The 26,389-nt window shown below is 39.8% G+C and overlaps 1 protein-coding gene across 2 annotated transcripts in view; it reads left to right on the plus strand.

Moving 5' to 3' along the window:
- Positions 1–26,389, plus strand: part of NYAP2 (neuronal tyrosine-phosphorylated phosphoinositide-3-kinase adaptor 2) — a 155,286-nt gene that overhangs the window by 95,496 nt on the left and 33,401 nt on the right. For both annotated transcript variants that reach the window (XM_056498568.1, XM_056498569.1), the window contains one exon: positions 10,714–11,811. In XM_056498568.1, the coding sequence (XP_056354543.1) occupies positions 10,714–11,811 (1,098 nt within the window). The remainder of the gene's footprint in view (positions 1–10,713; positions 11,812–26,389) is intronic.

The raw sequence follows: 26,389 nt of genomic DNA on the forward strand, positions 1-26,389 counted from the left end.
ACTTAATATTTGAATTTTGGTGAATAGGTTGGTAAGTAATCTTTTGATTAAAAGAAAAAAAATCCACAACCAAAAAAGCAAACATACCAAAGTGTGCCAAGCACAAACTTGAAGCTATAGGACTAGTGTGGATGTAAAAGCTTTATAAGATGTCTAGCCTACTTAATTTCTTAATTGTGAGTGTTTGCAAGCAAAGGCATGAAAACTTAAAATGTTCTATAATTCTGAATTTGTTATTTTCTGTTAAGGGTGAAATAACTTTTACTGGAGGTGTGGCCAAATATCTGAGGTGACTCATTGCCATATGATCCCAGTTCTGCAAATGCATGATTGCATGTCAGTAAGGGTTATGCCAAATGGAGATTTCTGTAAAATAATACTAAGCATTGTCTCCCAGGGGTGTAAGTGGAGGAATAGCCACTGGCTCAGATGACATTGAGCATTTCACTTGCCCCTCAGTGTCACAGACTCCTGCTTTGTAACAAACAGATAGTGACAAAAGCTTTGTTTAGTGATGTGATTTGCAATCAGCTTATGATGGGAATGTTTATGCTCACATTGAAAACTTGAGCTGATGAGACACTGCTTTTGGGAGCAGCACTGTAGAATGGGGTTTTGAGTGGAGAAAGGAATATGTGAAAAACACTATCCTTGCTAATGTGAAATTCCACACACCTGGCAGGGTTTAATTTGTGAACTCAGGGTAGTCACTGTGGAAACCAAGAATTCAAGCAGCCACTCAGTGCATGAACTGCTCAAGTTCCCTTTCTCAACCTCCTGTTGGTATCACTGATGCTGCAGAGTGTGAATAAGGATGGCAAAATCTTAGTTGCCATTGTGGTGCAGCTCTGAAATGCTGAATGCCATGGGTTTACAGAACAGGCAGTCCCAGAAGATGGTGTGTAACACCCCCCACAGAACTCAGGCTGTTCTGAGCTGTGCTCTGCAATAGACGCTGCCTCGGTGGTGGGATGAATTCCTGCAAAGAGCTTCGCTTCTGAAAAACAACAAAATGAAACAGGCTGTAAACACAAGGTTATTGCTATAACTTCTGCTTTCCCCTTCCTTTCTCTGCTCCAACTTTGTTTTTTCATCCTCCATCTTGCTTCTTGGGTGGAGCAATGAGGTCAAGCCTCACATTTGTAACAGGAGATGCTTCTCCTAAAACTTGTTTGAGACTGCACAAAACACCGTCAAAATGGCACTGTCCACTGCAGTCATACCAGGTGAATTTATGGGGATTAGGCCCAGCTGCTTGACCCTTGTAGATCAAAACTATTACAGGCTCTACTAGTTTCACTACACTATCTGCAAATAAATGCAGGATGAAATGATAGATGCCAGGCACGCAGAGAAGCTCTGAGTGTGATAAAGTGTGGCCTGTCTGTAATTTTGTCAACACTGTATTTAGAGCTGAGGAAAGAGGAATCATCCCTATGGAGATGGAAGTAAAATTAATAGCTGGGAGGAATTTTTCCTAAAGCTGATTACAGTGAGTATTTCATACCACTCAGCCTCTGACCATAGCGCTGTTGCTGTTACTTTTCCAGGCACTGCTGCCTGCCTGTGAGCTGCTCCAGCAATGTTCTGTCCACTTCAGCTGTCTTCATATTCACCAAAAAACGTTCAATGACAACTTACAGAAACTGCTTTTGCAGGGTCACCCTGTAGCCTTTTGGGAGAGGAAAGAGTGCCCCTTTCACTGAACTCTTGTTCATTGTGTCTCATTTGCTTTCTGCTGTTCCTGCTGTGGTGACTCATCTGACCCCGGCCATCAACCTTGTGCTTTGTTTTGAAATGTGAGCTCAGTGGTGGCGGAAGGACCTGCTGGATGTGTCAGTCAGTGGCAGCTTTGTACAACTGCCTCAAGGAAAGAACTGTGCAGAGCCCACTGAACTTCTGGGGGAGAGGGTGTTGCTGAAATCTGTTGGTTCCTTGTCGCTGGTGCAGATGCCAAGGAAGCACGGGAGCCTGTTTGGGGCTGCCGTGTCTGGGGAATAGTTGGACACAGTACATCTCATGTTGAGCCCATGAGCTCAGTATTCTGCACACCACCACCTTGGTAGGCCTGACAGTTTGATTTAATGGGCTGCAATTATTTTAGAAGCTCAGCAAACAGATTGTTACTTATATAAGCAAATAATGCACTTGACCTACTTATGTTAGCTGTAAATAGAAGATAGGCATTGCTGTGGATCTGAAAAATGAGGAGTCTCATATCTCTGGATAAATTATTCAAGACTTTGCATATAGTAATTGCTAGAGCTCTGGTCTGGTTGGTTGTGAACCAAAACAACAAATCAAGTGAACAAATACAGACTACTTTTCTAGATAAATAAAGTAGATGAGTTAAACTTACTGTATCATTTAGCATTTGCTCTTGCTCTAGTTTGATTTCTTTCTGTACCATTTCTCCAGTAAATAACGTTAGAGTTCACTACTCGGGTGCTTGTCCTGGTTTTAGAAATCCCATAGAGCCAGGAAGTCTTGCAGAGATTTGTTTCATTCAGTGTGTCTGTGAGCACTGGGTCAGAGAGCCTGTGTGCTGTACCTTCTCCAAGAAGTTCATGAAAGTTCAGAAAATGATTTCCCACATTGTTGCCCTCAGCTGTCACAACCAGTAATCAATAGCAATGTTGTTCCTGTGAAGCCAGGAGCTGCATTCAGACTGGAGTCTGCCTCTGTTTACAGAAGCATCGACAGATAATACCACAGAGGACCTCAGTGCCTTTGGGCAGCAGGTAACAGGAATTAGCAACTCAGCTCTCAAAGGCTCACTGCTATCATGGTGCCCTCTGCACACCAAGCTTATGTGATGTAGGCATGTCTTGATGGGACTTAGCTCTTCACACACCACCAGAAGCTTCCCTTTCTGGACAGAGGAGAAATCTTTTCTTTCTACAGGCCAACAGAAATGCTGCTGCACTTGCAGTCATCCCATGGCACAGCCTGTAGAAACTCAGAACATCACCATCTTCTGTGTGATAGTCAGGGAGCATCTACAGGATAGCTGCAGAGAGGGAGAAGGGGCAGCTAGTGCAGGGTGGCAGCTCCATGAGAACTGCACCACAACAAAAATACTGATTTGGGGAGGTGGGTAAGGCTGGTGTCACTGACTGTTCTCTGTGTGAAGTGCAGTCAGTTTGTGGGGAGCTATAAGAATCGAGCAGTAGCAGTTAATTCACAGTAAACCAGCAAACTCTTCAAGTTTCATTTTCCCAATGTCATGACTCCATAAATGGTACTATAAATTAGAAGGGCTTTACTGATGTTATTACTCTGTGGCTGTTTTACTATACTCTGCTCTGAACATGCTTAACCCCTCAATACTCCAGCTCTGTACAGGTTCCTACATGAGAGACAGAAACAAGCAAGCACAGAGACTTTGTAAATTTATTTGTCTGCATGTATGATTCAATATTTCTGTTTGCACATTCTTCACTAATGATGCTTGTGATAGATTTCCATACCAATTGCCTTTCTCTAGAATTCCTTCAGTGTATATAGAGTTACAGAAATTTTTATTGTCACTGTAACACTAGTTGCAAAACCTGTTTTGCTTATTGCAGACTTCAGAATGAACCAGAACTTTGAAAAGACTCGTTACATGTGTGGGCAGCATGAGGATCTTTCCCCAGTAATCCTCCCACCTCTCTGTCCTCAAAGCCTCTTCCATTGGAATTTCTATAACTTAAACTCATGTAATGCCAGAGATCTGGCCCCTTATAAATGGTCATATTAGTTCAAGGATATTTTTCTAGATGGGTACCCAGAGAGTAACCTAAAAGAAGTTACTGTGAGATTTTCATCTGCCTCCATTTGCACTCAGCACATCAGTTTTTCTGTAAAAGGAGGATGATTGACTGTTCTTTCCTTAATTATCCAAAGTCTTGCTTTTCTGCCTTACCAGGCCTGTGCTGGCTGCCAATAACTTTTAGCCTCAGTGAATAGTACAGAACAGGTTGACTGCAAATAATTTTTAATTATTTTCCAAATGCCCTATTCTTTTTTTCTTTTTGCCTAGTAAATATTATCTGGAAAAATCAGGGACATCAATTGCTCAGTCTTTAAAAAGACAAGGATGTGAAGTTCAAAATATGAGAGAGCACAAGGCTGGGCATTCAGGAGGAGACATTCCCTTTGTATTTTTTTTAAAGTTTTTGGAGAGGGCTGTGAAGGAGAAAACCTGGAAGTCTCCGGGATGTGGCAGTTTGGGTAGGGACTCTCTGCCCCATGCTGATACTGAAAAGGTTTTGACACATCCTGGCACCTCTGGGTCTGCCCTTGTCTTGATGCTGCAGAGCAAAGGTCTGGCATCCCCTGCTGTGCTGGAAGGAGGTTCTGGCAGCAAGGCACTGGTGCCCATGACTGGCTCTTGTGAGCCCCAGGAAGGTATGGCAACCTTGGCATATGCAGAGTGTAAGGGGCTGTGGTGCAGGGGCTGGGAGTTCAGTTTTGTGGCCCAGATACACAGCCCTGAGCTGAACCTGGAAGCAGAATATCTCCAACCAGCCTGTCAGCTGCAGGTGTTGTAGTGCTGGAGCAATGCAGAACTAGATTTAACTGCAGGCCCTGATTCCATTCTCTGTTGTACTGATGTTTAATTCTGGACTATCACTCCCAGAGCCACAAGCTCTCCAGCACTTTGAATTAGAGCAGAAGTCAATCATTTTAAAAGCCAAAAGAAGTCATAGCCAAAATAAAAGGACCTGAATACTTTTGAGAAAATATCCTTAATCATAGCCTTGAGACATACAAGAAGCACGACAGTATTATTTTATGACACTGACTTTTAGTCCTTTCATTTTGAGCATAGTTTTGTCCTCTTTAAATGCCCAAATAATTTCCAGTAAGAGCTAATAGATTCAGGGGGGGAAGAAATAGGTGCTTCTTGAAGCCATTGTGCTGAAACCACCTATTGCCTGTTTGAATTAATCAGATGGTCCTTTTATTCCTCCCATGTGCTTCCCTTCTTTTAGAGCATCTTTTAGGAAAGGAGGAGGTAACCTGCAGGGAACAGCCTAGTGTCCATGAAGACAATGCTATTTTGAGAGCCAGATTTTTTCCTTGAGAGAAATGCATTCTCTGATGTTACTTCAAATTACTGATGATGCTTCATTAATCACTTGCTGAGATGTGTCTTGTGTGTATATTTTATGGCTGTTCACAGTGTAGGAGCATTTGCCTTCAGACATTTCTTGGAGAAGAAAAGATGCATATTCAACACTGCAGGTCGCCAATAACTACATTTAATTTTTTCTCCTACTGTTGTTTTCCAATGATAAGAAGCCTTGTGCAAGTTTTGATATAAACAAATAAATAAAAATAAAACCCTTGTGTAAAATATCTTAGAGCCTAACATGGCAGAAGAGAAATATTGGAAGGTAAAATTATATATATACATATATATATATATATATATATTGGAAGGTATGAAATATTAGGAGGTAAAATGATAGGTGAAGCCCCATGGCCCATGAAAAGAGATGAATTAAACTCAGGTCTCCTGAGTACCAATCTTTTGCACAGTTCAGATGACTGTACCTTTTAAAAATCAGTTTCACTAAGACTATTCAAACTTCATCTACAGAGATAATGAAATCTAACCCAATATAAGCACTGGTGCACAAATGCACTTAAAATCCTGTGCAAGTAACCCCACTGGCATTAATGAAATGAACTGCTTGTTCATAGACTTGAACTTGCAGATATATCTATAGGCTCCATACTACCCTAAAGCTGGATGTTCTTTTTAGAGTTATGTGATGTAAATCAGAATCTGTGCATCTGTGATTCAGTATCCAGCACATTCAGGGTTTAATTAAAAAAATTCTATTTCTTTTCTCTCCTGGAGGCTCTTTTTGATAGAGGTACTCCCCAAAACATAGCAAGATTAATTCCTTTTGCATTTAAAGTCACATTTTTAAGAATTTTTTTAAAAATGTAGGTCCCAAATCATTCCTTCATTGAATATATAGCCTCTTGTAGAAATTGAAAGGGAACAATTTTCCTGTTTGTGGTTTTATTCTCTTTGTTACAGTGAACAGAACATCTCACTGAATTGGTCTGTAGAATGCAAAAGCTGGAAAATACCCAAAGGACAATATAAAATAACAACATTAATTTTAATTTATAGATGTTTTCCTTATACAGAGATCAAATAATAAACAACAATCTAACAACATATTTTCATATTTCAGTCTCTCCTTAAAGAGAGAAGGATAATACCAGAAGCATTGTCTATTTCCAAAATTAACTATGAAAGGGAGATTATCTGGGCATGTCTGAAAGCTATGCATAACCTTTGCACTACAAATATCTCATTTCAAAAATGTCATATTCTCCTTATTCAGTAGAGCTTCAGTAGAGCTTCCATGAGGCTATTTTAGGCACTGTGGTTCTTGCTTCCAGATGAGACCTGGAGTTACTAGAGCTGCATCTTTTGTTTCCCTTGAAGTTTGTTCGAGCCAGATGGTTGCTTGGAAGGAGAGCCCTGCTAAACATGGAGAGTTCACTTCTATTTGCAAGGATCATTGTGCCTCCAGTTTATGAGCTGTGGTAGCTTGGGTGGTTCTGGTGCAAGCAAGGAGGTGCTGGCACAGCGTTCAGAGCTCTGTGCTGGGGCAGAGGACCATGGAGCAAGTTCTGGGCGTCATCCCCTGAGCACCTCCCATGGGCTCAAACTCCTCACAGGCCTGTGCTGCCTCGTGTTTGTGTGTGTCTGTAATGGAAGCACTCACAAGAGGTTTGTGGTGCCCTTTGAGATGGATGCTTGAGGAAAGCATTGTTTCTTTCCCTGGTGGGGAAAGAAACAATTCTTTCATTCCTTCCACTTAGCTTTGGATCAGGACTCGTGTGCTCTGATGTATACAAGTGGCAGAGTCTCAACACAAGTTACAGGCAACAGTTGCATCAAGGACATAGTAATTCATGTAGAGAAGCACTTAATTACTCCATGTTTAGAGCAGACAACACGGTAGGATGTGTATCACCAATATGCCACCATAGTTTGCTTTTCATAGAAGTTTATGTACCCAGCAGGCACCGAATGCTTTTCCTGCCTGATAAATGTCAAGTACTTTAAGCAATCTTGCCTGTTCCTCCCTGGAGATTGCCAAATAATTTCCTTTCATTGGGTATGGGATCTTGCCAGGGCTTCTGCATTCATGCACATTTATCCCTGCCAAGTGTTGGGAACACAGGAACTGCACAAATGCTCCCTGCTCCTTTCATTAGCCTTGCACAGCTCTGCTTAGCTGCAGGATTCCTGTTACTTTTCTCTGTTGTTCTGGGCTGGACCAGTAGTTCATGATCCATATTCCATTAACAGGTGTGCTGTAGAGTTCAGCCCTTGCTAGGGAGCTGTATTTCAGAGTAGAAACTGTTAAATGAATGTAAATGTCTTGTATCATAGCCTTGTTAAAGATAATCCAGTTTGCCTCCCGAATATACTCCTTCAGCTGAGGGAGTTCCTAGTGGGTGTGAACAGTTCCTCTGTTCCTAGTAATGATAAAAAGCTTTCTTTTTTATTAAATCTGTGCATTTACCTCTTTATTTTCTCTAGAGAGTCTTATAGCAGCAAATATTCATGGTCTGTGCAGCATATAGAAAGTACTTTTAAAGGTTTATAAAATACTTAAACAATTTAGTTTAAAATTCTAGTTTGAAAAGTCCAATTTGTCATGAAAGGTAAAAGATCTCAGTAACACACCACACCCTGGAAATAGATGGTTTAGTAAAGTAAACTACACAGAGGAAATATTCTTTAAATGGCAAATGGAAAATAAATCACATTGTCATGTTTTACCCGGTCTCATACAACAAAACCAGGTCATTTGACCTTTTTGTTGATAATGTCACCAATATTTTCTAGGCTAATGCTACATATCATGCAATGGCAGATAAGGCTCTGTGTGTCATTGTGGTACTTAATTTCAACCCATGCAAAAATATAAGACTAGATGGCAGAATGTCAATTGTTTTTCCTAGACATTTCTCATTGCCTCATTTGTAATGCAATAACCTGTGGATGTTGTATATGGGAACTCCAACACCCAAGCACAGGTTTAGCCCATGTAGAAGAACTTTTTCAGCTGGATAAAAGTTGTGAGAATGGAGTGAGGGAAGAGGAAAATATGCTTTTTCCAGAAATTTAAAAACACAGTACTTTAGAACACTTTTGGCTGGTTTTAGAAAAAAATATCAGTTAACATTAGCCTTGGATGATCACAGCACAAGATTAACTCAGCTTTTGATTATTTTGTCCATCATTAACATCCATCCAGATAAAGACATCAAAGAGTGGGGTTGTGCTGTAAGACAGCACATTCTCAGCATGACACCTGTGGCACAGAAGATGTAAAAGGCAGCACTGGGAACAGGGATCTGAGGAAGCAGAGGAGCAGGAAATGTTCCTTTCTCAGGTATCCACTAGTGATGGTAGTGTGATGCAAAGGGAACTGAAGGCTGTGAGAAGTCTGTGTTTACAAAACACAGGATTTTCAAATGTAGCTGAAGTAGAGTTCAGGTCTGTACAACATGTTCACAAATGGTCAGGCAGTTTGTGCCAGTTTCATTGACAGCCTCTTCATTTTAATGACAGCAATCTGAATAAGACTGGTTTTGACAGAGTTGTGAATCAGCTTAACAGAGGTTGGAGAGAGTGCTAGTATAATATATAAAAACATAATATACAAATAAGACACTAAACAGAAATGAAGTAGTGATTTAGCTGGAAGCAGGCAAGAAAAAATCTGCTAGTATTGTCAAATACATCACAAGTAATATTTTCTGCAAAGCCCAAATGATTCTGGTAGCCTACATCTTATTCCCAAAAGTCTAGCCTAATACATTTAAGAAAATTAATTTGGGTTAATTAAAAAGACAAATTTAAAATGCATTAGGATATATCCACATAGTGAAAAACTATCAAGCTACCAAACACTACAATGTGGTAGCTTTTGCATGTCCCTAGCCTGCTGCAAAGTGGAGCACATTAATTGGAACTATCATGAAAGTATAATATGATTTTTTGAGTCTTTTTTTCCTTTTAATTCTGGCAAGATTTTTTTTGGTTTTTGCTTTGTTGTGCCTTAGTTATGTGTTAAGCTGAAACAAATGCTGCTAACAAAGAGTAGTCTCATTACTTTATATATGCACACATTCACAGCTCCTTATTTCTGGACAAAACTTTTTTATCATCTGCCTTTACTGCTACACCTTGTGGGAATTGAACAGAAGTTTTTCAGCAGATCAAAGCACAAGTGTGACAAAGTGATAACACAGTCTGAATTCTCCTCTGATAGTGACCAAATCACATTAGTAAGGTACTTTAATGCAGGTGTCTTCCAGCTCTGAGCCAGCATCCTCCCAGACTCAAAATGCTGTCTTTGAGCTGGAGGAGCACTGCCTCATTGCTGGCTTTAGGAATATGTTTATGGCTGTTTCTAAAAGAGACTTTTCAACTCCATGAGTGCTGCCTGCCTGGTTTAGCATCAGATATTTGTTGGCTGTTTGCTGATGGGTCAGCAGAAGGGGTCTGGAAATTTCTCTGAGCATTGAGTTCAAACTGACAGATATGCAGTAGTGAATTACAAGGAACAACAAAATTTGGTAAGGCAGGAAAGCTACCATTCTAACCAGGGTACAAGTTTAGTTCTGTGTGTTTGTTTGTTTGAACTGGGGAACTTACCAATGAGGTTTCAATTACCATCTAGAAATACAAGCTAGGTTTAGTGTATGTGATAAATTTTGTTTCTGAACAAGTTTGTTGAGTCTGCTTAGGGCAAAAACTGACTTCACTTAAACATTTAATGAGGCATTTTATTAACCCTAACATTTAATGAGATGTTTTATTAGCTCTTTATGCAAAGTGAACAAAATGAAATTTGCATGAGTTTCTTTGTTGTTTAATTCATAAAGGATAATTTCCAAGAAACCCTTGACCTCTCATTTCAAATTAATTTCATCACAATGTTTTGATTTATGATTTCAAACACAAGATTTCTATAAGTAACCAGTGTGGAAAGGATCCAAATCTGTGAGATACTTTGTCATTCCTTGACTTCACAGAAATCTGATGAAGAGATGCATGAAATTCTAACACTAGAATGGAGTTCAGATAAATCACTAGGATTATCTCAACAGCAGAATTTACAGTTTGTGTATGAGTATTTTCCTTCTCAGTTAGTGCTAAGACAATTCTTATGCTTTGTACAAGAAGTTATTATAAATTAAAATATCTTGATTCATCACTTTGAGGTAACTGCAGTTACCTCACTGTTGTTCCAGTATGACTGTCCAGGATCTTAATTGTTCTTTTGGAACCAAAAGGAGTTAATTTTGATACTTAGTGTTATGTCGTTAGCAACTCTTTGGGTCTTTAAAATCTCACAGTGGTATTTGAAAAGTATAATATTTAAAAATGGAAAGTCTCCTGTCCCAAAGAGCTTGGGAAAGAACAGATGTCTCGGAGGAAGGGAAATGCTCACTAGTTACTTAATCCTGGAGTGTCAGAGCATTCTGGGGGAAGTCTAGAAGTGTTTTGAGTTGAGTGGTATTTTTATAGGGTCCTATTGATGCAATACCAGAGAAAACCAGCAACAAGCTGGTCCCAGGAAATCCATTCCAGAATTATGACACTGTAAAGAGACCCTATGGTTGACAAATTGTGTTACAGACTTCTGACGAGTTTATGTTCTGCTCTATTTTCAGTGTCAGCCAAACCAAGACCTCACAGTGATGAGTACACAAAGAAGATTCCACCTCCTAAGCCGAAGCGAAACCCAAACACTCAGCTAAGCACATCTTTTGATGAAACTTATATCAAAAAGCATGGCCCTATGAAGACAACCCTCACTAGAGATGCCTCGCTCTCACAGGTCAGTAGTCCTGCTCCAGACACAGAGGAAGAAGAGCCTGTTTATATTGAAATGGTTGGGAATATTCTCAGAGACTTCAAAAAAGACGAGGATGACCAAAGCGAAGCAGTCTATGAGGAAATGAAATATCCTATATTTGATGACGTAGGCCAAGATTCAAAATGTCAGTGTGAATATGACCATCACACTTGTTCTTCTCAGTGTGCTACTCCCACAGTGCCTGACCTAGATTTCACCAAGTCTTCAGTGCCATCTACTCCCAAGGGCTTGCTTTGTGACATACCCCCACCATTTCCAAACCTGCTTTCTCATAGACCTCCACTGCTGGTGTTCCCACCAGCACCAGTGCAGTGTTCCCCAAATTCTGATGAGTCTCCTCTAACTCCACTAGAGGTCACAAAGCTTCCCGTCTTAGAAAATGTGTCTTACATCAAACAGCAAGCTGGAGCTTCTCCGTCTTCACTGCCACCTCATACACCAGGCCATCAAAAACTGGAGAAAGACCAGACAGTATCTCATGGAACTAGCACCCCTGGGCACACCTCCTCACCTCCTCATCCTTCTACCTTATACAGAACACAGTCTCCACACGGTTATCCTAAAAGTCACTCTGCCTCACCTTCTCCTGTCAGTATGGGTAGATCTCTTACCCCCTTAAGCCTCAAAAGACCTCCACCTTATGACTCTGTACATTCAGGAAGTCTCTCAAGAAGCTCTCCATCAGTGCCTCATTCTACAGCCAGAAACACATTGCAAGAAGGAGGAAAGATGGTCAGTGTCTCAGTCAGCACCTATGGGTCATCCTGTCAGAGCAGTTCCCGTTCTCGGACACCCACCAGTCCCCTGGAGGAGCTGACCAGCCTCTTCACCTCAGGACGGAGTCTCCTGAGGAAGTCCTCCAGTGGCAGAAGATCTAAGGAACCTGCAGAAAGTAAGTTCTAGATGTATTTTTTCCTCATCTTTGTATAATAATATCCGCTAGTGTACTTTACTAAATCAAATCCTTGCAAAAATTAAATAACTCAGAATTCTGAATTCCTTGTAGAAATGTCTTGTAATGAAAAGAAAAATTATTGTTGCTAACATTGCTTTAGTCTTCATATGATTATGTTTCTAAGGTTTTAATTATTCATAGAAGTATTTAGAAGTACAATTCATGCCTTGGTCTCACAAAAAGAGTCAGTTCTCACTAATCTTTCCACAGCTGTAAAAGTTCCAGTTGAGTTGGGATCTTCCCACCTTTTCACATCCTTCTTTTCTTGGTGGATGCTAAGAAAGTAATCAGCTTGTAGCAAAATAACCAAAGAGTAGCTGTTGAGGATTATTTGCAAAGATCCACTCATTGCCCTTAACTTGGCCAGAAATCCTGGAAAATATAATGGCAACCAAAGGTACCAACTTAACCTTGGTTAAGCTTGGGGCAAAGGTTAAGGTTGATGATCTTGGATGGCTTTTCCAACTTAAATGATTCTGTGATTCTGTGTAAACTATTCCTCTCCTTCCATGCTGTGCTGTGGAATATCTCTTTCAGTTGTACTGACATGACTGGTTGGAAGGATGTGCTGTGAATCAATCTGAAATCCAACATAACCTATAAACCCACACAGGAAGAAATGCACAGAAGGAGGCTGTGCAGGAAAACCTTAAGCCAATATTGACCTTTCATATTCTGTGTCATAAAATCAATGTTCCACATGCATCCAGATTTACGCCATGTACACCCTGTACTTCCAAGCTAGTGAAATATGGAAACTCCTTTTGAAATCAACAGGAGTCACATGTGTGAAAGCAGAACCTGGCACCAGTATTTCTGTTGCAAACGTTCCTGTTCAGTGGGTGTCCTGCAGTGCAAGGTCATTCTAATACCTCCTGTCTCTGTGCAAAGCACACTTGGGATGCTTTCTCCTCCACTTCAGTAAAATCTTTTTATGACTTTGAATTGTTGACAACTGCCTAATGAAAACACTGTCTTGGGAGAGCAGCTGATCTCATGTTTGTGTAGGTACTACATTATGGCTATTGACAGCTCCAAGATATTCAGCATGGTATGATAAACAGCACTGGTTTATACCTGATAAAAGAGAGTCTTCTGGTTTCCAGGCTACAGTATCACTAGGGAAGGAAAGCAAATTCCACACTGTGTTTGTGGTTGTGTTTGTGCCACTCTGTTATGTTACTCATTGCAGTGTGGTCACAGCACTCTGGGGATGCTCGGGGTATCCAGCAGGACACCCCCTCTGGCTTTCCACGGGCAGAGCTGTCTGCCTTGCACCTCTGCAGCTGACTGAGGACATGCCTGTGTAAAGAATGGGGAAGCTTGCTGGCAATGGGTTAGGCTGGCCTACAACTCACTCCTCCTGACTTATTGGCTCCTCTTCTCCAGCCTCAGTATTATTCTTATTTATCTCTGTGCACATCAGGATTAACAACTCTGCAATCAGAAGGTGAAGGTGAGAATAGAGTTAGCAAGATACTGGGAATACGAGTTGGTGCAGCAGCTTGGTTAATTTGCCCTTACTGTTTTCATGGCCTGTAGTTATTAATCCTGTTTTATGAAAGTTTCAGCTCCATGATTCAGTACAGTTTCATTAATTGATTGCAGTAGTAAAACTACACCGGATTTGTGTGCTAGATGGAAGCAAGTTTGTATCTAAAAGGCAAGATGGTTCTTGTAATTGGGAACAATTATGAGAGATGTGATGTGACATTTATAAATAATTTCATGAAGTACTAGAAAGATTTTGGCAGATGATACTGAACATTGTTAAATATGTTTCTTATTCTAAGTCCAGAAATCCCCTGTAAATCCCATGCTACACCAGTTCTACCCGATGAGGTTTGTATGCTCACCAGTGTAAGCAAGTTTGGAATCTGAAGAAATTCCTGCCATGAATATACCAAGTCCTGGAAATTTCAGCATATCTGTGCTGCTGTCTCATACCTATATGCAGAGTGTGTTTCTATATTCTACTCGACTGAAATTGCATGCAAAACTTTCAGAAGACTTTTCACTGATAAATTTAAACTAAATCTTGCCAGATCTGTACCAAGAACAGCCTTGTTGGCCTCTCAAAGAGCACTCTCCTTGCTCCTTAGGAAGTAGAAATGTGCTCCTTATTGGCCACAAATCATAAGAGCAAGATATATATATATATTGATAGATATTGAATATAAATAGGTGTTCATTTATTTAAGAAAAACACATTCATGTTATAAATAGACAGTAGTGGTGAAAAGACTCTGGAGTGCAGCTGTGTTGAGTAAACGAACAGACTGCCCATCTAATCCGATTGTAATTTGTCTGGTATTACAGTGAGACTTAATCCCGTGGGATTACTGCCCTGAGCAAGAATCAGGTTTGTGTTCAGATATTGCAGAGGTAGAAGACACTCTAAGATTTATAGAGAACCCATACAAGTCTGGCATTTTATATCTTTCAATTCTACATTGGAATGACGCATAAAGAATCTAAATTGGGAGATTTGCACACAGCATTTGACCAGACTGCCATATTTACATGTCATGATTTACATGGAGATAGGCAGGGGAGGCTACTCATCTGATATGTAAAGAAACCTTGATCCTGCAAATCACTCTGGAAGCCTAAGGCACTCACAGCATTCTGGGCTGTTTGTTTGAAGCAGTGGGAGAGCAAATGCAGAGAGGGACTAACTGCCCTGTCAGGGTAATTAGTACTTAGCATACAGGAAGATTTCCATAATCTAGACGATAATAAACATACAAAAAAGAAGATATATGGCTTACAAACTCATGCTAGAAAATTAACAATATTTGCTTCCAAAATATAGAATTATTCTGACCACATCTCAAGAAACCTTCTCATTGAACTCTCCAAGACTGCCCCCTGTGACTTGTCTGAAGTTCTCACTACCATATGCTAGTCTGAAACAAAAGCACAATACTAAATTTTATGTTCAGCTTAGTCTATTTGGAAAATATTTCAGCAATGACAGAGGTAATTGTCTCATCTTTATGGTTGCTGCAACTCACTTTGTTAAACTTTAGCATGTAAGTCCAAACTCCAAATGTATTTGCTGGCTTTTAATTTATGTAATTTTTGAGTGGGTTTTTTGTTTTGCTTTCTTTTGGGTTTTTTTGGTTTTGTTTGGTTTGTTTTTTGGTTTTGGTTTGTTGTTTGGGTTTTTTTTGGTTTTTTGGTTTTTTTTTTTTGAGGAAGTAGGACTGCACAAAATTTTTTTCCAGACAAAAGCCTTAGTATATGAGTAAAGTTGCCCTTTTAGCCTTTCTGTATTATTTTCTTCACTTTTCTGCCATTTTTCTTTTTTTATCCCTCTCCATTTTATTTCTTTGGAGTTCATTTATGTTATTGAGAAATTGGGATAAATCAGTGGTACTAAGGAGTCTGTCACCTCAGGGCAACATTTTCTGAGAATATGAGTTCCATTGAAGCTCCAACATTGATGAACACACTCAGCATCCACTGGCTGCAACTGTGATGTGCCAATCTGGGTTTTATAAGCAGCTCATTTATTGTCCTGCTTTCTAAAAACCCTTTTGTCTGCTTTTAACATCTTAAATATGTATTACAGACAATTATGAAAGCAGGAAAAAAAATAACAAAGAAAAGTAAATTGAAAGGCCAAATCAGAAATGAAAAAAAAAATTGGTGAAACATTATGAAAAAAAAATATGGAGACAACACTGCAGAAAACTGAAGGAAAGTGTAGAACATGAAGAATGTGAAAGAGTGAAAAAAATAAATATTAATAGTCACTTTCTGTGTTTGTGTCAGATAACATGGCAGCGTGCCTTAACACTTGGCAGACCCCTGTGAAATACAATGTCAGTCCTCAGTGGTTAGAAAGAAATTATTTAAAGGGTACCAACACCACAAGGTGTCCTTGGGCTGCTGCACTGTGCCCTTTTCTGCAGCAGCTGGAAGGGGTTTAAGTATGGCCACTCGATCCAGCTGTGTGGCACCACACAGTCCCTTTGTTTCACTGTGCACACCAGGTGTCTGTGTTCCCTGTGTCCTTCAGTGCAGAGGGATCTGTGCAGAGAGAGGAAGGGAATGGTCTGAAGCTTTTCTGGAGCTGTATTTGCTGCTTCTGTCATTTCTGCACCATAGAAACACGCTGTACTCCATGAGGAACTAGCACTGGAGTCATGTGCCTGAAGGCATCTCCACATCCTACAGAGCAGAACAGAGGCTGCTGTGCCTCTGCACTGCACTGGCTTTCAGGCTGTGTGTGGCTCCAAGGCTTTCTCTGTGAATTGGTCCTGTAAACCCTTGTCAGAACCAGCCTTTCTTTCTGCATATTGATTGTTTCCGTTTGTTAAAGCTTCAGTTTCCTCACAGTTTCCTGGGAGCTTCATGCCAGTTTCAAGTGATTATTGCAAACATTCATCCTAATGAACTGCACAAAAGAGCCGTGACCTCAGCTGTGTGCTCTGACTCCAGATGAGCACAAGGTGTGAGATCAGAACAAGTGTTGCACAGCAGCTCAGGTTTTTGTTTTCCTAAGCTGCTCTGCAGGACTTCAGAGCTGCTTTGGCGTTTGCCTACGTGGGCTTTCACTCTCCAGCTTCTAGTCACATAAAGGGAGGAAATTTGTGAATTTGCTACTTTGAAAAATCAGCTATAGTGATTTAAAACTGGGATAATTATTAACATTTCCTGTTCCTGGCTGGTACTGAATTAAGAACCTAAATGTATGAAATAGTATGAGGAGAGGAGGGATGCTGAAATAGCTTAGTTATAAAGGGGTTTAGGCTGATTTCGGGCAGTTGAGACTTAAAGTAGAATTTTATTTTTTTTTTTTTAATGCTGCTGCTTTCCAGGAAGCTAGAAATCCCAGAGAAGTATTGGATGTCCCATCCCTGATAGTGTCCAAGGCCAGGCGGGATGGGCCCTTGAGCAATCTGATCTAGTGGATGGCATCCCTGCCTGTGGCAGGGAGATTGAAACTAGATGATCTTTAACATCCCTCCTTATCCAGGTCATTCTATGTTTCACAGTCAGCTTTGGGTTCCCTGTTAGATAGAACAGTGTGATGCAGAACAGAGTTTGGGAGATGCATCAAGAGAAAATTCACCCCATGGGGGCTCATTTAACCTCTATCTTCATGCATTAAGTCCAAAATGAGGGACATGGGGCAGGATTTCAGTTGATGTATTTCTAATAGAGTTGGGATGAGAAATGTTCTTCCTAAGGAGGGTGGGATTGGGATGGCATTATGTGCATACCTTCTCATTTGTACACTTGCTCAGCCTCTGCTGTCCTAAAGAGGAAAAGCTTGCCTGCCAGATGGGGCTGGCCATAAAAACCATTTTAGATACTTTATTACATCCATTGCTCACCTACTGCACAGCTGAGTCAGCATAAGAGACTAAAATTTGAATGCCTACCTCATTCCTAACCTCTAGGTTAATATTTTTCCATACTTTTATCTAAAGGGATGTGAGCCCAATTCTCTGCCCCTTTCCTGCATTGTAGCAATTGATTCTGTGCAGTATGAGTGTTATATTCAGTCTAATGAGACAGCTACAACTTTTCAGTTATTCTTGAACCTTTGAGCCAGAGGTGTACTGATTTCTCTATCACTGAAGAACTATCCATTTCCCTAATAGTAAGCTTTTATAATCTGATGAGCCATGATATGTGTGGGATTAAATGAGGTGATCAAAACAGTCACATCTCATTTGACAGTCCTGAAAGTAGGTCTGAAAGCAAACACTTAGTGGAAGCAGGGGAAAGTGCCAGAGGAAAAGGTAAAGCAAACACCAGCTTTGAGGACACTCGTCCACCCCTGGAAGGATATGATCTTACCACAGTTAATTCCTTTTAGTCAAACCCCAAGAGGGCTATGCTGCTATATTCCCATCTACCATGATATCAGCAAGCCAAGGACTTGCAGCATCAGAAATACTTTCTGCAGGTACTCCCTTGTGAGTGCATATTTGTGGCAAGACCTGTGAACACCTGCACCCACAAAGGTCATGGTCTGGCAGGGTCACTTGGGTCTCCACAGCTCTGTCTTTCCCTAAGGGACAGGTCTGTTGGGGACTGTGCCATGCTGTGGGACAGCACTAAAAATGCCTGAAGTATACACATGGAGATGACCAGATGTGGTCAGCATCCTACAGGAACCAAATTTCTGGGGAAAACCAAGATCCACTATGCAGTACAGTGGTCTTGAGTGCTGCTTCAGCCATGCCTGCTGCTGTCCTTCCACAGCAGTCCTTAAGTCCCTAGCAAAGGAAAGTGTGCACTGGACTAAGTACCTTGGGCTTGATCAGCTAATCTGGCCAGGAGACTCTTATTGAAGCTGATATGTGTTCCCCAATTAGCAATCATATACAATAATTGGAAAGAAAAATCTTAATGTGCTCAGCTAAGCCCATGAAAGGCAGGAAAACATTGTTTCACCTGGGCTTGTTTACTCTGAAGGGGAAGCAGTGAGCTGTAAAGCAAAGGTACCAAGGGGAATGTGTGGAAGCACCCACAACAGCCCTGTGGCACCTTGCACTTCTCAGCATGATAATTCCATGCCACAGCTCCACCATCAGTGCCCCATTCTGCATTCTTTCTCAGCACAAAGGGTGATGTCAGGTTAGAGAACTTGTTTCCAATGGATAAATCAATGGACACCTGTTCCTTGATTGAAATGCATGCTGCGTGTTTATTTTCTTGCTGCTTTCACACTAAAGTGAGTATGGCCATTTTAAGGGCATTCATCATTCAATTCATTGATGGGATGTTCCTCCATGCTTAGAATGTCTTTGTTAGAAGCAGCTATTAAAACAGAAAACAAGCATTTTGAGATGGTATGCAATACTTTTGCTAATTGGAGCCATGGCATTGTCTCCTAATTCAGCAATTTAGGTTCATCAGGAAATCAGGTCCTCCTGGGATTCTGAGGGTATGCAGAAGCATTCAAGAAGACATAATTTCATAAATAATTGCTCAGGTTTTTCTGGAAACAGCTGCTGTCTCTGATTGATGTATACAGATTTATTTATTCCTTCTGTTTATATTACTCAACTGCTTGAGAAAATTTATTTTTCTGAAGAAGAAATAAACTTGTAAGGGGTGAAAAAAGAAAAAGGGATAAAGCTATTCTCTCTCTTATATTTCAAGTAAAAGATGGTTTCAGGTAAAGAAATGAGAAAACATTCTCTTTAGGTTTAATGTATAGTAAGATGTGAGAAGTCTGAAAGTTGTTAAAAATAGAGGGTGAAAAATGCCTTAAATTCACTTACTGGCAGTCAGTTCACTGTATTGTAAATAAGCAAAGGAACATATGCTGCACTTAAGGACGTGGATAATGATAATAGGTTCTCAGTTTTAAGTGCCATTGATTTTCCCCACTCCCTTGAACAGAGCTTTCTAAGCCAGAGAAATATCTTGACCTTTAGACCAAATCCTCAGCACTTATAAATCACCGTTTTTTATTTGAGATCGGGAGAGGTACTCCAGTTTATACCATCTGTGTCTCTGGCTTCAAGAAAATAAATGTGTCCTTTGTGACTAGAACAGCTTGTATTCAAAATGGTGCAGTGATACAGCAGGATGCTGAATTGGAGAGTTTATTGCCTTTCTGTTTCCAGCAGGACCACACAATTTATGACCAACTTATGGGTGCTCAATCTTAATGGCAAGAAATGCTTAATCTGGTGATGTTTTTCGTAAGCATATATTGGCTTCAACAAAACTGCTAAAAACATTTTCATAAAGTTTCCCAACTGGCTTTTTCAGGCGATGTGGCATCAGTGCAGGGTAGCAGGTCCTATTGTGAAAGAACTAAGGAAAAAAAAAAAGGGAGGATAGGAATGGAAGTACTTTGATTTGTTAGAATGGTGCAGGGTTATTTATGTTTCCTCCACTCAGGAAGCTGGCACAGACACATTGGATAAAGTCAGCTGGGCTGGCAGTGCCAGTGGCTTGAGAGCACAAGCTGCCAGCTCTTTCTGAACCTCTCTTTATAACCAAGCATCAGATCTGGAAATGCATCTTTTTCTGAATTAAGAGTCAGATTTTCTTTGCATTATAATTCAGGTGCTTTTGTCCAGTTTGAGGCCATTTCCTCATTTGTTTTCTTTAGCCTGGGAGAAGTGATAATAATCTTATAAAGAGTCTTGGGTTTTTTAATGGAGGAAAGGTAGATAGATGTGCTCCCCTGAAATTTTCTCTGGACCTTCCAAGACTCTATCAGTAATAGGATAAATCGAAATGTCAGAAATGGTTTTGTTTAGGTTATTCATGTAAATGACTCAAATATAAAACTATGAAATTGTTGGGGTGTACAAACATGCTAGGTATAGATAAGGTGAGAAGTACAGGAACACTGAGGTAATAATTGTGAGGATAATCATGCATATTAAAAAATCAGGTTCCTTTACATTCAATTTGATGTGAAGGTTCATGTTCCTTTCACTCCTCTGAATAGAATTATCCATCCCTAATAATTATTTTATTGTTAAAACAGTAACATGCAATTAGCACTTTATCTGGCATTTAAGAATGAGTAAGGAGAACCATTGTTCTTGTAACTACTCATCTGAAAGAGAGAAGCTGTGTGTTTAATTTTACTGAAGATGGCAATTACTTTATTTTTGTGTGTGAATTTGAATTCATGACTCAAAAAGCACCTTCTTCCAGGAAATCTGTAGCTAATTTACTGCTTCAGCAATATTTGTGTAATTTGTATGTAGTTTGCATGTGCTGTAACACAGAGAGCCTTGTGCCAGCCACTGAAGGCAATAATAGTAAGGCCTTGCAAGCACAGACATCAGCCAGAGCTGTTACAGGACCATCTGCAATTCTACTTATTTCCTCGATTTCGGAAGTCTGTGCTGGCATGGTTTCACAGTTGCTTTTCTAGCAAGAATAAAACCAGTTCACAAAATGAAACCTCTAATTAGAAATTTGGGGGGGGGGGGGAGGGCTAAAATAATTAATACTGTGAGTTTGCACAGAAAGCCAGAATGACATAGAGCTTTCATCCTGTGGCAGGGAGGAATCTCAAGCATTTACTTGCTGAGCAAAAATTTCTTAGGTTCCTGACCTAGAGCTAGCTAAGCAGAGAGGCTGCAGCACAGGAACATTAGATGCTTGTGACTGACTCTGTAAAAGAGACCAAAATTCAGATCAGGTCAGTGTCCAGGAAGTGTCAGGATTCCCTTTTGCAGGTAACATACTAGATAAAAGGAGAGCTGTGCAATTGGCTTGTGTGCTCTAATAATGAAAGGCAAATTTTCTAATTCATTAATGAAGCAAATAAAGAGAAATGCATTCATAAAAATGTTTTTCATACAGCTAGTTAAATCATAGACAAAATAGCCAGGAAAGAATTAATTTTCACTTCAAAATTGAAATAGATGCTTTCATGTTCATATACAAAAGGGAGGGTTTCTGTCCCCAGTTTCCACAATCCATATCCTTTACTATATTTTCATTTTCTGATTAACATTTACTACTGAATCTGGATAAAAGCATACTCTTTAGAAGAAATTGAAGTGTTCAGAAAATGAAAAAACCTTACATCCAAACTCCTGAAAGAGTTCAAATGCTGTTTTTCAGCAGAAAGCTTTACAAAAGAGTGTTGACAAGTTTGATATAGTTAGGACTTCCATGAAAGACTGATGTTTTTGAACAGAAGCTTTGAAACATAAGGTCATGAACTTTCTAGAAATACATTTTTCTTGAAATGTCTCTATACTTCAGCTCTTTTGACTCACTCTTGCCTTATAATTTCTTGCCATACTGTGTTAGGGTGTGTGCAGGACCCATCAAACCATTCTGTCCTCATTCAAAGATCAGGGGTGTACTTTAAGAACGTGAATAACAGAATGAGTGAGAGGTGCAATGAATGGGGCTGAGAAGGAAAGCCTTTAAGTGAGAGTCAGTACCATCCCTTCAAATCAAGTGCCAGGTAACAATTGGATCACCTTTACAGAGACTGATTGCCACAGTTTCATTACAGGTTTCATTAAGAGTGTTTTCTTTGATCATTATAGAGTTTAGGGTGGGCATGGCAGTCTGTGCTTATGTGCAATGCATGATGCTAATTAGTCCAAGGCTCGTGGCAGTGAAAGCAAAGTTCAACAAGCCTGCACACTCAGACTTTTCAGGCTAGGCTTCTTCCTTTTCCTGTCTGCTGCAGTCATAGGCTTTGTTCATACCCACCTATGGGTATAAAATGTATATGCACACATGTAATTTTTTAACTGAAAGCACAGCCTGGATTATCAGCAGATCTGGGTGCACAAACTTTGGAAATGTTTACATCCATATGCATCAGCATGGCTGGCTAGTCCCAGCTAATAACTGCTGGAAGGAAAACCCTTTCCCTGTTGAAGTTAATAACAGAATTCCCTTTGCTGTAATTAGGTCTTTTGCCCAAAAAGGCACCAGAGGACACAGGCTTCTGTTAAGGTTTTTCTAAGTGCAAGTCACCAATTTCCAGTATTCCAAGGTCTAAAAGGAAAATGATAAAAAATTTAAAATGTCATGAATGTCAGATAATAACATGTTTTGTTTAATTATGTAATTGTGACTAGTCTGAATTAAGTAGAAAACTTGTTAATAGACTGCCATTTGATGTAATGTTGGGAGTCCCAGGACACTGTTTTTATTTGCTTTAGAAGTACATCTATACAGTGCATATCTTCCAGATGTGGTCTGCTTGGTCAGATGATGGGGCTGTGATGTGATTTGCAGCAGAATAGGCACACTTAAAAGATCAAGCAAAGAGTGAATGGTTTAGAAATAATGATGGCCCTGTTGGAAACAGGTGATTGTCATCACTTCTGTAATATATGCCAAAATATGATCATCTTGGATCAATCATAGGATCATAGAATTAAGGGTGGAACAGATCTCTAAGATCATTAGTTACAAATATCAGTCTAGAACCACCACCATGCTCAACATTAAATTATGTCCCCAATTGCCATATCCACACATTTTTTAACACTTCCAGGGATGGAAAATGTCTCTCCTTATTTAATAGTAAAAACAGGTGCTCCTTTATTTTAATCAATATACAAGATGATTTTTTTTCTCTTACTGTATGACATCAAATAATGTTGAATATGTCTTACAGTGGTGATTTTTTAAAAATTTGTCTTTTAAAGGACTAATGACACTAGCTGAAGTTTATTGGAACTTAAAGAATTCTATTTCTTCAACCAGATCATAACTTTCATAATTTTCATTGGATATTTTTATTCTGAAGGCCTGGTTGATAAACCTATGGTATAAATATTTTGCTATAAATCTATCCTCCTTTTATTAGCCTTCAGTTAGTTGTATTGTGGCTTTTTCTTTTCCTGTCTTGTTTTCCTAACTGTGATTGCACACTTAGCAGGTTTGGGACAGCCACAGAAAATCAACTAAATGCATTCTCCTCAGCAATCCCTCTTCCCCTCCCTTGGCTGTCTGTAGCAGGCCAATGTGATCTCCACTGGATTTCACCACATGAACCAAAAAACCCCTACACTGCTTGCAGGAAAGTGTCCCATGAACACCAAGAAGCAGCTCAGCCATGTCTTCCCTAAATGTTAGATGTTTGTGAGACTTTCAGGCTTTCTATTGATTTTGCATGGAACTAGGTCAGAGCTGCTTTTAATTGAACAAGCTGGCTGCTGCAACTCTCATTTAACAGTAAAAAGGGGGTATTAAAAATTGATATGCAAAGCAAACTTCTGCTTAATTAGCAAGCAGATGAAGTTAGAATAGACAAACCACTATAGTTAATAAAGAGGAGGATATGGGTTTTACTGACAGTATAATATGCTCTTTTTTTTTTCTTTTAATGGTTGAAACACTGAGCATTATCCATATTTCTTGCATGTGATATTAATAGCTAGTTATTTTTCTTTGGAAGAGGTTGGGATAAATTTACAGCTCAGATGAGATAAACACCACACATCAGGAAATCCATTAAAAGGCAGCTCTAATTTTCAGATGTGTAGTAAAGATAAATAAAAGCCCTGGGGTGCAGATGGAAGAAACTCTGGGATTCTCTGAAATGTGCCTGTGGAAGGGGTCAGGCAGGCAGGCACAGGCTGCCGAGGTGCCAGCAGTGGCAGAAGGGACACTGGTGCAGCTGTGCCTGGGGCGTGTCTCAGGCAGCACTGACCATCACACACGCGCGCTGCTGCAGTCTCATCCTGCGCCTGCACCCCTCCGGGTGTGCCCTCTGTGCTCCTGCTCCCTCAGCCAGGGCACACCTGCCCTGAGGCCAGACCAGGTGAGCTTGGATATGTCGAGGCTGGAGGAGATCAGGAGTTCTGCCCCTCATCTAAACCCCATCCCAAATGACTTTGCTTTGCACCTGTGAGTGCTGAATTTTAGACCATTTGCTTCCCCCAGTATGGGAGTTCTGCCTAGAGTGATATATTATTTATTTAGGTTTATAACAAACACAAAGAAACAAAAGGAATAAATTAATAATGTATGGATTGGCTTATACATTTCAGCTCACACCTGAGAGAGATGGCAAAGAGCAATCTTCATTTGAAGGTCCTTAAGACAATTGCTTTTCTTTCTTCCCCCAAAACCCCAAGTAGGGATAACGGTTCTGCCATTTATCACTTTGCATTGCACTAAGAAGCCACCTGGACCTGAAATTAATTTGTGTTTTAGTGCAGAGTGGCCATAGAGTTATACTCATTTGAATGATAGCTTTTTGGATAAGATGTTTTCTGTAGCTGTAATTTCAGTTTTTTAGGTCCAAGTTAAAACTGACTCAGTTTATTTCTTACTTCCTTTAGTATTTCCAGGTTTTATAGTACCACAGCTCACATGCCAGCCTTGCCTAGTGCACAGCTATTAGGGCACCTTTCCTGCAGGAGAGATTGTACAATTACTTGTAAAATATGTATTTTACAAGAGATTTTAACCATCTTATATTTTAAATGGAAAAATCTGAGATTCAGGTGAAATAAATAAGAAAAATTCATATCTTTAAATATTGAAATACAATGATAGCTGGAAGTGCTTGAAACGTTTGAGTGCCTTTATGGCAGTTTAACCAACTGTGTCCATAAATATTTAAAGCAGTGAATTATTTTTTGAAATTTACATTTTTATATACCATTTTGGTGGAAGAAGTATTGAACAATAAAGATGCTTTCCATAATAATTTCAGCTTTTCAAAAAGTGCATTTGACTGTGAAAAGATTTTTGGCCACCATCTGATTCAGTGAACTCCCAGCATAATACTGAGTTTAGATATTTCCTCCAAATTAAGGTTTTAACAGCACAAGATAACTTAGATCCAACCTATGTTTCTCCACTTCCCAAATAAAAAAAAAATTAAAAAGCTATACAGCAGCTACTGTTACCTTTCAGCTGTGTCTCTGTATGCACAGATATATGTGACTGGTAAGAGGATGGGATCAATAGGGATAAAGTGGCCATTTAAATCCTGCTGTAGCTATTATAATGGTTACTCTGTGTTAAATATCCTGGTTTGCTTTTCAGTGGATGATAAGGTCCCCATCCCACAGGTAACCATAGCCAGCAGCTACAGGCATGTTCTGCTCTCTGCCAATGCCTTCTGCCAGGCTGCAGGAGCCAAAACATGGAGCAGGGAATGTGCTCTTATGAGACACAATCATTTGTGCCATTTAGCTTTCTCCGTGGAGCTACATTTGCAGCAAGGAGTAGATGATAAGATAAAAGCATCCAAGTGGCTGGGACAGTCAACAAATGTGCCAGTGATGGGCTGAGACCTGGCAGGGGAGCATTCTGTATTTCTAGAGCTGTTCTGGGCACATTGGAACTTAAGTGCTCCTTCAGTCGACCAAGAAGTAGCAGAGTGATTTTTAATATTTTTTAATTGAGTTTGAGTATGATTCACATTGAAATTTATTAAAGGAGCTGAAGTTATTCTAAAATTCTCCCAAAAATATTTGAGGCAATAATTTTCTTTTTGGTTTTTATCTGTTTTTATAAGTGAGCTGGAAGGTAATATTACAGAAAACTACATAAAACACTGACATGTTGTTTTCTGTCTGTGTATCGTTGTCACTGATAATGATCACCAAATAATAATGATTCAGGCCCAGTGATGGGTTACATGACATTATAATCTGTTTCAATCTGCTTTTCATTTTTAGGATATATTACTTCTCAGATAAACTGTGAACTGAAAATCCCCAAGAAGGGATAGTGGAATGTAAATTTGCAAAGTCTAGACAGCCAGCTGAAAACTGATTTTCTACACCTTATAAAGAACTAGACTATAAACCAAATCTTTATTTAGTCTGAATAGTTCCACAGTTTCCAGCTGTTTGCAGAGAACTGCTGTGCTTTGATTCAGCAGACAATAAAACTAAGAATGCACAAATCTTTTTTATCAGGCAACAAGTACAAATGCTTCTCTGCTAAGTAAACTGAAGTAGATAAATCCTTAGCTACACACTCAGCCAGAGCATTTCCACTGTGACAAGAGCTGACTGCATGTGTGTGAAATTCCAAGGGGTGGTGTTCAAGTAGTGTCAATGAGGCACACACA

Source organism: Oenanthe melanoleuca, chromosome 9, assembly GCF_029582105.1.
Source record: "Oenanthe melanoleuca isolate GR-GAL-2019-014 chromosome 9, OMel1.0, whole genome shotgun sequence".
In the NCBI taxonomy this organism is placed as follows: Eukaryota; Metazoa; Chordata; class Aves; order Passeriformes; family Muscicapidae; genus Oenanthe; species Oenanthe melanoleuca.